Source organism: Juglans microcarpa x Juglans regia, chromosome 3D (genome assembly GCF_004785595.1).
Source record: "Juglans microcarpa x Juglans regia isolate MS1-56 chromosome 3D, Jm3101_v1.0, whole genome shotgun sequence".
In the NCBI taxonomy this organism is placed as follows: Eukaryota; Viridiplantae; Streptophyta; class Magnoliopsida; order Fagales; family Juglandaceae; genus Juglans; species Juglans microcarpa x Juglans regia.
Window position 1 is genome coordinate 26611494 of NC_054598.1, and position 12980 is coordinate 26624473.

Below are 12980 nucleotides of genomic sequence, written 5' to 3' on the forward strand. Positions count from 1 at the left end.
GTACTACCAGTGTCTATCAAAATGACCACCCTTTTTTTATTAATCTGCCCCACAATCCTCATTGTTTTAGGATTTGGAGTTCCTCCAATTGCTTGCAAAGAGATGGAAGCAATATCACCATGCTGCATTTCTTCTTCAACAATCTCCACCTTATCTTGATCTTCAACAGTTTCATCCCCAAAAATATCCATTCCCTCTAACACATAGATCTTTGGCTTAATGCACTTGTGGCCTTGATGCCACTTATCTTCACAAAAATTGCAAAGACCTTTCTTTTTTCTTTCTTGCATATGTGCTTCAGAAACTTTCTGATAAGGCAGCTTATTATTAGACAATACCTTAGGTGTTCCTAAGATTGACCCACCTGCAGAATTCCCACCAAAATCACTACTAGTGCCCTTCCAAGATCTTCTCGTTGCCCACACATACTGTTCTTGTATCTTGGCTAAACCAAAGGCATCATTTAAAGTAGTTGGGTTAAGCATCCTCACTAGGAGCCTTACTTCATCCTTCAGGCCACTCAAAAAACAACTAAGCTTGTTTTTTTCGGAAACCCCTTTTATTCTATTTGAAAGTAACTCAAACTCTGCCTTGTAAATAGTAACAGAATGAACTTGTTTTAAACGTGTTAATGCCTCTATTGGATCATCATAAGCTGATGATCCAAACCTCACTTGAACAACTTGTGTAAATTCTTTCCAGGAATGAAAAGTGCCAGCTTCACTAGCATCTTGAAACCAAACAAGGGCTTCTTCCTCCATGTGAAATGAAGCCAAAAAAATTCTTTGTCCAGGAGGAAATTAATGATACAAAAAATACTGATTGGCCCTATATATCCAAGCTGCAGGATTCTTGCTAAAAAATTTTGGAAAGTCAAGCTTAATCCCTTTAGCAACAGATCTTTCACCCATGTCATGAGTGTGCACTTCTTCATTATCACCTTCTCTGCCTCCACGATGACTGTCTTGATTATTCCTTGCATTCTGTCCATTTCCTTCCGAATTGTTGCAAGAAAGTCTTGAAATCTGCTAGATAAGATCTGAGAACCTTTTCTCTTGATTTTCCCTTTCTAATCTTGCTGCTTCTTGCTATTGAAATAAAATAGAAATAGTATCTTCTAACTGCTTTTGTTGTCTTTCCTGCTGTTGTCGAACTTGATTAACTGTATCCACAATCTGAGCATACGATCTTGTGCCTTCTGCCATTAGTACTGACTGCTAATACCAACTGTAATGGACCCTTATGCTGTAAATGGTTTCTTTAACAGTGATGACTGCTTCGAGGGAGTCAGGCCTCCAGAAAGATGATCAAAATGAGAGAGAGAGAGATAGAAGGAAAGAAAGAGTTAACACTTGAATACCAGAGTTGGCCTCAATCACAACTTATGGCTACCTCTTTATACTGAAACTATGAAAATACAATGCATGGAAAAGATTAAACACGAATGTGTTTAATCTCCTGAAATGAATACAAATGACACCGTATGCTAACTGCTACACAATGTGCAAAACGATACCGTATGTAAACTAATTACAACTATCAATACAAGTGGAAGAACGACACCATATTTAACCAATTCATTAAAAGAAAACGACACCGTATTACAACTAACATAACTGTCGATCCTTCTGCACTTCACCTTCAATACAACAACCTTCCATTGTATTCCCTCCAACCTTCAAGCACATAACAACACCTCACTTCCACTTCAACCCTCACCCCCTTCTCTGGCGGGGCCCTAGTCGCCTCCTTTGATGGTGGCTTTCCCTGTATAACACTGAACCAACTTTGCGCTGCTGAGATCGGGCCACTAGAGGTGTCTTGGGGTGGGGGAGGGAGGTTGCTCCTCCCATGCACCCATTGGCACTACACACGATACTTTTTTATTTAATTTTTTATATATATATTTTTGTGATTTTAGGGATGATAAACACATGAACCTCCCTAATTACCCTTCTAGACTCTCAACTTTGGCGGTCACTCTTCCAAACTATAAGATTTGTAATGTACTACTCCCTTTGTAGAAAATTTGACATAAACACCATGGATAAAAAAAAAAAAAAATCAAACAATTAGAAAAATTTAAAAACTTCAGTGGCCATTGAGGTCAATTCATTTTTCAAAGAGAAATGCTAAGTCTACACACAAATCTTATATAAGAAGTTTAAAAATTGACATGGATTAATGTAATATGTTAGATTTACTTATTGATATTAAAAAACAAAAAAAAATTATAATCTAATGAATTACATTAAACCACATTAGTGTGTAAATTTTATTTTGTAAAATTTCTATATAGATTAAATCTTGAAAACTTCTAGCCTACACCACAAATCTGTTGAGGGAAAAAAATAAAAACACAATGTGTGATGTAGGGATGATGAGAAGAAGAACTCTTAAATCCTCCCTAGCCCTTCCTTTTATATCTTCTAATTTTTTGCACTTTCTTTTTGTTTCCCTTTATATTTTTTTAAGGTCTTTTGTTTGTGAAGTTATTTATGTTTTTTTTTCAATTTGTTTTGAAAATTGTCTGCTTTTGTTTTTAAAGTTTCTTATTTCTATTTTTTATGGTTTTGGTTATATTTAAATTTGCATGTAGTGATGTGGTAACTTCTCCTTTAGGATTTTAGTGGAAAACTAATGGAAGAACTATTTTGTAAAAGAGAAATAATATTTTCAGTCGTGAAATGAGCAAACACCGTACAATCCATTTGAAAAAAGTAAATAAATACGAGACCCACTTGGAAAAAAAAATAATTTTTTAATAGTAGACCTCACTCTTTTTCAAAATGGTTGTACGGCACTTGCACACTCTACGACTGTATGTAGCATTACTCGAAACCCGAGGTCACAATTGAAATAATTTTTGTTTTTATAGCAAATTTGACAGAAATGGGAGGGACAAATATGACAACTTATGGGCATAACAACAATTTTCAATAATTTACCCAAGGATATTGTACATCTAATCTCAACAAACTCTCACTTTCTTAAGCACTTAAACTAAGGAGAGTAATAGATACAGAATGAAAGAACACAAGAGACAATACAGCTGTTTATGAATTTTAGTTTATCATTCCACATATAAATTGACAGTGGAGGTATTTGATTTCATAAAACACACAGTTGAATACATTCAAGTTTAAAGCTGTCAATGTTCTAAAGGCTCAACAGCAGTCTTGAAGAGAAGGATATAAACCTTGTCGATTGAAAAATACAAGAAGCCCCCTAAGGAATGTGTGACATATGAGCCAAAGCTAGTTCCTACGATGCAGTGCCAAGCTGGACCATATGAAGAGTCAAATTCCTGTCAATGAACTAGAAAATATCATCAACTGTTGGCATATTAAGATTTTCAAAGAAGAATAAAATAGATGATTGATTCTAAAACATCATAGAAATTTTCTTGATCAATGGGAAGAGCTGGCAGCGATTTACCGGTAGCCTTACTGGATTCATAAAAATTTTTGTACACAGATGCACAAGGAGCAAATTCCTGGAAGTCATCCTTAGTATGTCTACTAGAATAGTTAGGCCTATCTCTCCTTGTTCCAGTCAAAATTCTTCTCAACAGCAATTTGTCCTATAAGCTGCTCCAAAGAGGTATAAAGTCGAATTTTTCAGCTTAGTTGCCATAAGCATCAGTCTTCTATTGCACAATCATACTATGATTTAAACATTATTATCTCCATGTATTCCATGTTATACAGGTTGGAGTCATGAAATTCTATTTGCAGTATAGCTTTCTTAGCCTTTTAGAAAAGATCAAGGATCGTCTGCGACACGCTTCTCAGTCCCACACGTCTATTTCGTAAGGATTGGAAAAAAATATAAAGATTAATTACATACACACATAATGCAGCTTCTCTCTCTTTTAATCAAGATGTCAAGTGCCCTTGCTAATGCTGTTAAGACAATCTTGAAAAGAGGTACTACAACAAAGAAGCAGCTCAAACATTGAATACAAAATCCAATTATTTTATGAGATGCAGATTACGCTTCTGGAGGAAAAACCAAAATGATCAACCATTAAACTTGAGTAGAAGATAGCCAACTGTTATTGACAACAATGTCCTGGTAATTGCCTTTTTTTTTTTTTTGTAAGTAGGAATTTTATTCACATGCAGCAATTTAGGCGAGGCCCAAGTACAAGAAAAAACATCTAGTTAGGAAGAAGAGATAGATACAAGGAACTCATGAACATTAAGATCACTAAAATCTCTCACCATTGTCCAAAGAAATAACGTGTTGAGAATGTCCGGGTAATTGCTACCTGTACCATTAGCAAATAGGCCACTTAGTTCGGATACACTCCAAGGCCACTCATTGTGAACTTAAGTTTTAAGGTCACCAACCTGCCCTGCCCTGAGTCAAGGCTCATCTCATTCAACTAGATGAGAGAGGACACAAATTCACAAGTGGACCAACTATTATCAATGCTAAACCTGGTTATGGTTAGTCGGGGAGACTATACATCTTATATCGTACTTAGGAATAACATTCCTAAGATGGAATTTAAGTTCTCACACATTCATGCTACAAGAACAGTTCCCGATTTAAACAAAGAAAAGAAAAGACAGGAATAGTTGTGTTCATTGAATTGTAGGTCACCGAATTATTAGATACCAACCCAATAACCTGAGACTTGCAGGACTATTGCCTGTTGGTATGATGTGTCCCAAACTATACAAAAGAGCTCCTTGCATTTACTTCAGTAAATCAACGCACCATTTTCCTCTCTAAAGCAAAGCACAAGAAGCATGTTGTAACAACCAACCGTTCAGCTAACTTGAATTTTGGCCAATTTGTGTGTCTTCACTACATATCTTGTTTGAATTTTATCTCCAGCATAGGCTTACTAAGAAGAGCAGATCATGAACCCAAATGAATCGATACGACATAGGGTAAGCTGGAGAGCTTGGCCCAATCTTACTCAATAAGGATCGTGAGATTGACAATGCTATTGCCCATTCAGCTGAAGACAAAGAATTTATATTTTGTAAAGTGATTCTGTGCTGAGATGCAAATGGCATGATAGGTGTGAGAAACATAACCGTTGCACACAAGGACATATTAGCAGACAATAATATGCATGCCACAATTTCACAGTAAGTATAGAAGATCTAGCTCAAAGCCCAACCACAAGCCAGTTTAGGTATCCTTCAATTTCAGAAACTACAAACTAGAGCAATATATCTGCTAAATCAGTAGATATAAATGTGTTCAAAGCAAGCCCCGATGTTCCTTTTTCATTATTCTTTATTTTAACCTTGAAACTCTTAGGGCTCGTTTGGATAATTGGAGTATCTCAGAATTCTATAAATAGTTGTGAAATCGTCTGAGTTAAGATGCTTTATTGGGTTTTGGGAAAAGAGAGAGAAAAAGTTGAATAAAAATATTATAAAAGTTAAAAAAATTATTTGAATATAATTTTGGTTTTGAAGTTTGAAAAAGTTGTAATGGGTTTGCAAAAGGAAAACTCTCTCCGTATGTAAGGAAAACTCTCTCGTACGTAAAACCCTAAGGAAGTCGCCGCCACCCTTGCCGGCGAGTGACCTCTCACCATCATCACAGACAAAGCCGACAAGCCCCGACGACTTCCTTGAGGGCCGTCCGGCGTCAGTCCAGAGGAGAGAGAAAACAATACAAAGCACAAAAACCCTAAGGAACCAGATCTGCCGCCACCCACCCTTTACCAGCGAGACACACCGCACCGTCGGCACAGATAAAGCCAACGGACCTCGGCGACTTCGCTGAGGGCCGTCCGGCATCGGTTCAACCTCCGGCGTCTTAGATATCGCTGTATTGCCTCTCAGAGTACTCTGGCGATCCTCCCGAAGGCTCCGTTGGTCATGTCATTGACCCTGAAGGCTCTGGCAAGTGCTCTGGCATCTTCTGTGAGCACAATTTGTAGCTGGAAACAACTCTGCAGTGCTTGCAGTGAGTACGACTTGGAGTCCACAACTTCGCAGTGCTTGCAGCTCCCAACGGATTTATGATCTGGTTTCTCTGAGATGATGAATGGTTGTTGAAGAAGGGGAGTGGATCAATATGGGTTCTTCTATGGAGTTGGCCATAGAATCTAAATCCTTTACATTGGTAAAGGAGGGGAACATGTTGGCCATTACTGAAATGAGTTGAAGGGTGATAGCTAAGTTGGTTCTGGATTTGACAACAGTGCGGTGGCTGGCCAAGGCCATAGAAGCGTGAACTAAGGATAAGAAACAAGATTTTTTCTCGACTGTCCGGGAAGGTCGACACAGTTTCACAGTGCATCGCTGGTCGAATGCTCACGGACGTTATATGGCGGTGGAGGAGTATGGTGGTGGGGGAGGAGGAATTTTATTTTCATTCCTGAAGAGGGGGGCAGTGGTTGGAGAAGGATGGGGAAGGTGCTGCGTCATTTTTCCTTCGGCAAGAGAGGGAGTGACGACTTGGAAGGACAAGGTGGTGTGACAAGGAAGGAGAACATGGAGAAAGACTCAAGTACATCCTCGGTGGCGAGGCAATCCTATGCGGCAGCTCTAAAGATGGGACATGCTTCGGGGGTTCAGAGTGTGGGGGGTCTGCCAATCACGCCTCAAGACCAGCTTGTCGAGATGCACAATTCTCTAAAGGAGATGGAAACCCAACTTGTCGAGTTGAAGACAACGATAACTTTCTTGTCTACGAAAATAGATCGGCTTACAGCTGGAGGCAACAAGGTGGTGGTAAGAAACATGATAGGCTCGAATCCTTTAAACTAAGAAAAAGGAAAACGGAAGATCAGATTCGGTCCTGTCCCTATAACCAGATCTAGGAGAGTATGGCGGGTCAAAAGGAAATCTAGGTTATTTGAAGTGGGATCTACATCGGGTATTGGCGTAAAGACATCAGTAATGGAATGTCATTCGCTTCGTGTAACACAGGATAAATCGATAGTCGGTATTATACCCTTAGTCCCTGAAGAAACTATGGCTCCCTCGTCAGAGTTGAAGGAAAAAGGTGTACTGCAGAGGTCTGAAGGAGATGTAGGATCCGCTATCACCCCAGAGGTGAAGGGACTTGTTGTCACCCCAGAATCTCCAATGGCGACCCTGATACCACTGGAGAGAACCAATGGAGTTACTGGAGAACCAATGGATTTGGCGTTTGTGCCTTGTGTAGAGGAATGTCTAGAGTCGGGAGTGCAGGTTGATGGGGATATTGTGGCTCCCCTGGTCTCTCTTCCTCCAATAGCGGATTGGATTCTGCCTAAAATTAACGAGATTCAGCAGTTCGTGGGAATTTCACATGGAGGATGTGAAGACCAATTTAATGAACTAATTACTGCGATCGAGGCAAGCCGCACACTTGAAACCAAATCAAGCTTCAAGAAAAGCAGGGAGTTACAGTGTCTCTTTTCGACAATCAACTACGACGCTAAGGGTGGTAGTTCAACTAGAAGGAAGTCTAAAGGGAGGGTATTGTGAAGACGGGAATCAAGGTGTTGGGGTTGGTGTTCGGGTAGAGTTTTAGTTCTACGGGAAACAAGGATTGGGGAAGGTCTAATGTACTTTGGGTTGGTTTTTTTATGGGCTTTTTGGGTCATTAGGGGCTTGTTGGGTCATTTTGGGCAAGGTGTTTTCTTGTATACATTTAGTATATTTGGTTTCTCCTTTTGATATATACAATATTTTTACTTATAAAAAAAAAGTTATAATGATTAGATAAAAAAGAAGAAGATTTGAAATTGAAAAGTTTTTTGTGTTTGAGTGATGTTTGGGAAGGAAATTATGAGAAGTTTTAAGAAGTTCTGACAATTTTCATCTCATCTCATTTACCAAACGTACCCGTCATCCTTGACCACCTCACTAGTTGTCTAGCTGACAGAAAAAAAAAAAAAAAAAAAAAAAACATCGTACCAACTTCTCTTTTGTCACTTATGGCAACGCATCTATCTCTTGCTCTTGCTACATTTCTTGGCATGAAAAAAGTCCTTTGCCTTGATAAAATTATAAGGTTGACTACCCCCATTCAGTGTCTAGTTAGCAGCAAACAGTTCTTAGTTTAGCCAGAAAGGTCATGTTATGGTAACAAACGTTGCCTAATTATTTACATTTTAAGAGGCTGTACCAAGCTTATGCTCTCAGAACATGATCAACTAGGAATGAATCAGGTCAGTAATTTAGACTCCCATAAATTCTACCATAAATGATCAATGGTTTTAATATGTTTGCATTCTACAATGATAACACAAACAAAGTTGCATCCTCAAGACGAAATTAGAGATTAAATTCAGAATGACACAAATAACATAATGGGCCACCTGCATTTTGGCTTACTCTGATGGTTGAAATTCAGACAACCCATTTGAGCTTTTAGACTAAAAAATGAAGATCATGATCATAACAAGTGAAATTTAAGGAGTTTATTTTTTTTCTTTTTGCTTGTAGCTTAATAAGAAGTAGCTAAGGAATTAATCTTGCTCAGTACTCTACTTATCTAAGTTTAACAGCTTAATCCAGTAAACAGTGTACAACTATGAGTGAGTTCATTCATGCTTTCAGCTTAATCCAGTAAACAGTTAGACCAAGGCACCAAGCTTATGTTACTTCATTCAATAACAAATTCTGTTAAAATAAAGTTACAATTAAAAAGCCATTTGCTGGACACTAAAACAATTGGAGTACTTCATTCTTCGCAATTAATATCGAAGAAAAACTCATTGAAGTTTATACTCAATCTAATGACCACAGAAGAAAGAAAAATGATTTTAAGCTCAAGCTCACGCAGTTTATCATTCGGACCATGATCTATACATAATGTTCTTACAAATCCTTAAGGTAAATAACCAAAATTAACAAAGCAGATGCAGAATCGAAACCGTCACCGACAAGTTCATAACCAGAAGGACTAAAACATTCGCAGCTCAATCTGAAACTACGAAGCAATTAGACCTTTTACACTCGATCACTTGATCAGCTTAATATAATCAACCGAAAACTACGAATAAATATAAATCCGGCAACCTTAGAATTATAGATAAACATAAGAAGATTAGACTATAAATAATTTATCAATTAAGAAATATCTTCAGTTTAAACCAAGAAAAAAGACAGAGCACTTTCCATTACTCCGAATCTCCGATCATCCCAAATAAAAATCCAACTGATTCACACAACCTTAAACTCCAACCCAAAATAGTAAAGTAAAAAAGAAAAAATCCACTTGAGCCAAGTAAAGTAGTATATTTTACCTTCTTAAGCGCGAGGGCGAGGCGTTTACTGTCAAGCTTGCCGGGCATGGAGTCGAGTTGGTCACGTGCGCAGCGAAAGGCACAGTTCTGCAAAGGAAGCGGCATGTCACAGGCTCTGACGCGCACGTTCATGCGGTCATGCTGCTCTTGCTGCTCAATCGCTTTCTTCTTCTGTATCAAACCGTTGAGGAACTTGCTCCTCCTCTCCAGCTCCTCCTCTGCACCCTCCATTTCTTTCCTTTCACTGGTTCAGACCCTCATCACTCGGAGGACTAAGCCTCTAATCTCTTCAATCAGCGGCTATTATTTCAGTTTTTCATTTGTTCGAAAGGAAGTTTGAGCGAAGGGCAACGAGAGAGAGAGAGAGAAAGGAAAATGTGCAGATGAGAAGGATGGGAGACTGCTGGAAAAAGGAACAAAGGTCTCGAATGTAATGTTGCGTTGGCCTCTCGCTTTTTCCTTTGTTTCTTTTCTTTTGATGCGGTCGTCGTTATTTTGGCTGTTTTGCGTATGGACGAGGTCGTTGCCGCTGGGGTAACCGTATAGCCTATAGGGGACAGAATAGGATTTCTATCTGGTTTTTTTTTTTTTTCTTTTTAAATAAATAGAACAACATTTTGTTTTATGAGTTCTTTCTGTTTATATAAGTTGAAGATACATCATTCATAACAATATTTAATTTACAAAAGATTTGATTTTTAAATTTAATTTACAAATTACATTATGAAAAATGTTAGTTGAATCTATAAAAGTGACTAATCGACTTTTTATTTTTATTTTTAATTTTTTTACTTAATGATTAAAAAAGTAAATATTAATGAATTGGTTTTTTTTTCTACTTTTTAAAAATGTTTAAAGATATATAAAAAATATTAAAAAAAAAAAAAAGAAGAAAAAAAGTGCATTTACACTTATCGGTTGAATTCTTCGATTGAATTATCGATTCCTGTAGCATTATCCTTACATTATTTCAAAGCAACGAGGATGTATCTTTCATATATAACTTTTCTAATTTGATAAGATGAGAAGCTACGTACCAATGGGTCTTAATACTAATCTAATTATTAGCAGGACACTTATAAATAGAACTTTATTTAAAAAAAAAAAAAATTAGCATACAAATAGAATGATTCACAAAATAATTATTAGACCTGTCTTAATAAAAAAAAAAAAAACTAAAAAGTAAATTGATGGGATGAACTTACCACAGTCAAATGAATTAATTTATGTATTTAACAAGACACGTTTAATAGATTAACTCTATACTAAAAAATAGTAAACTTCATTATATGTTTAATAGATTATACTCTAAACTCAAAATGAGTAAACATCATTTTATTAAATATATAATTGTAATGTTTTCATCTCTAAAAGCCACGTTTTTTGTTAAGTAAATAGAAAAAGGGAGAAAAACAGAAGAACAAGCCTCAAAAAAGAAATCGGGGCAGTGAAGTGCTATTATTATTTATTATTTTATTATTATTTATTATTATCTTTTATTATTATTCACAAAATATTCACTATTTAAACGCAATCTAAATCTCTCTACAAAAAAGGAAAGAGGATGAAAATTTCAAAATCTACCCACTCCACAGGACTCATAGGTTGTATTCATACTTCAATTTATCTTAAACTAATTTTTGATGAGATTTACTAATCTTTTAATTTTTTGTAAAAAAATTAAAATTATCTCAACTTATTTTATATATTTAAATATAAATATCAACATATTTATATTTAAAAATATTTCAATGAGATATATAAAATATTATTATTTAATAAATTCAATTTATACGAAGTCATCTCAATATACACGCGGCGTTAGAGTATCCATCCTCTAACCTTTGCGAAGACTGCAACAGTGCAACGCAAGTATAGGGATCATAGGATTCCGGACTCGAGGGCAACTTTTTTTGACAGACCAGGTAGCCGGTCCAATGTACTTGGTAGAATTATTTCTTAGAAAATGATGGGATTATTATTTTTTATTTTTTTATATTTGATTTTTTTTAATTTTTAATTTTAGTTAATAGTTAAAAAAGTAATTATTAATAAAATTATATATATTTTTTTTATTTTTTTTAATAATTAAAGATGTTAAAAAAATATTTAAAAGAAAATAATAAAAATTATTAATAAAATTATTATTATTTTTTTTTAATAATTAAAGATGTTAAAAAAATATTTAAAAGAAAATAATAAAAAAATAAATACATTATAAATAATAAATAGATAGTAAAAGATTAATAACCCTAACACTACCCTTATTTCTTTACGGTGAGTAAAATAGACTGGACACACGGTGAATTTTACTTGGCCATTTGTACTGAGTGCTCAACCTTCCCCTTTTATTTCTATGTATTTAGTAAAGAGAAGAGTTTTAGGATTGGTTTGAATTTAGTGATAAATAATTTTATATAAAATTTAAAAAATATATTATTAAAATAATATTTTTTAATATTATTATTATTTTAAAATTTAAAAAAGTTGAATTGATTATTATATTTTATATAAAAATTTAGAAAAATTATAATGATAAGATAATACAATATAAAATATTTTCTGAATCTAAATGGAACCTTAGGCTTGATTTGGATAGTTAGATAAGATTAGATGATTTATAAATAAGAGTAAAATAGTTTGTGAATAATAGTGAAATGATTTGAATTAAAATGTTTTATGAGATTTTAAAAAATAGAGAGAAAAAGTTAAATAAAAATATTATAAAATTAGAATATTGTTAAAATATAATTTTTTAATATAATTTTTGTTTTGGGATTTAAGAAAGTTAATTATTTTTTTTTATTTTATTTGAAAATTTAAAAAAATTGTAATAATTAAGTAATGATAGATGAAAAAAATTGAATATTTGAAATTATTTGCAACAATTATCTAAATACTATGGTATGTGAGAAAATAAACAAGAAATGATATTGGATTTTTACCCAACAATATCAAGTACAAATTTGCATTCGGCTAACATTTGTTTTTGCTTTTAGGCAATTAGCATTTCATTTAGACCATCGAGGCAATCAATTTTGGCATGTTCCTTTCACCCCTTATCTAATTTGGAAATTCTTTGGGATGACTAAACTGAAAAAGAAGAGATCAACCCAACACAGGCGAAGATAAAATAAAGGAAAAGGGTTAAATGCAGTCTAGTGATATATATTCGGGCATAGGTAAAAGTAAAGCGCGATCCAGCCTCTTCATCAAGACTTTATTCTCTTGCATATTTAAAAGCTCTTGTTGAGATAATTAGAGTTGTTTATGCAATTTCCGATGCTAGTTACTCAGTCCTCAACTCGTTGAGTGAGCCTCTAATGAAAAAACAAGGTTTATAGGGAGGCGAGCTCGTCTTTTCAAACCCCTAGGAATTGGACCTTGAATGTGGGGTTATGATTCTTATGAAACTCGCCTTATTTATTTATTGGTTCTTCATCTTCTTCTTTTTTTTCTTCTTCTTCTTAAGCAATCAGATATATTTCATTAAAAAAAGATAATACAAGAGGAGGGACTAAGGTTTCTCAACAAACACTCCAGAGCAATAATAACAGTATAAAGTGGTAGATAAAAAAGAAAAAAAATAAATTTTTATGACCAATTTCTTCGTCATCACCCAAGTCATACAAAGATGACGCCGTCTTAAAAGACGGAAATATGTTGTTCCTAATAAATTGCGAACAATGGAACCACTGCTGGAAGCGGTGGAACCTATGCTGAAAGTGGTGCGAGTGGCAGGTGCACAATTGCTTGTTGTCTT

At 35.1% G+C, this 12980-nt stretch overlaps 1 protein-coding gene across 4 annotated transcripts; it reads right to left on the reverse strand.

The window, feature by feature from the left end:
• Positions 1-2972: 2972 nt before the first annotated feature.
• Positions 2973-9664, reverse strand: LOC121256249 (dynein light chain LC6, flagellar outer arm). 4 transcript variants are annotated; one of them, XR_005938948.1, is made up of 4 exons: positions 9218-9664; positions 4227-4273; positions 3451-3590; positions 3090-3307 (listed from the first exon to the last, which is right to left on the reverse strand). XR_005938948.1 is itself a non-coding variant. In XM_041156971.1 (3 exons), the coding sequence occupies exons 1-3, from the start codon at positions 9446-9448 to the stop codon at positions 3265-3267; spliced, it is 321 nt and encodes a 106-aa protein (XP_041012905.1). In that variant the 5' UTR covers positions 9449-9664; the 3' UTR covers positions 2973-3264. The 4 variants fall into 4 exon arrangements, 2 of the variants coding, with proteins under 2 accessions (XP_041012905.1, XP_041012904.1); XR_005938949.1 differs by having other exon boundaries at positions 3439-3590; XM_041156971.1 differs by lacking the exon at positions 3451-3590 and having other exon boundaries at positions 2973-3307.
• Positions 9665-12980: the final 3316 nt, after the last annotated feature.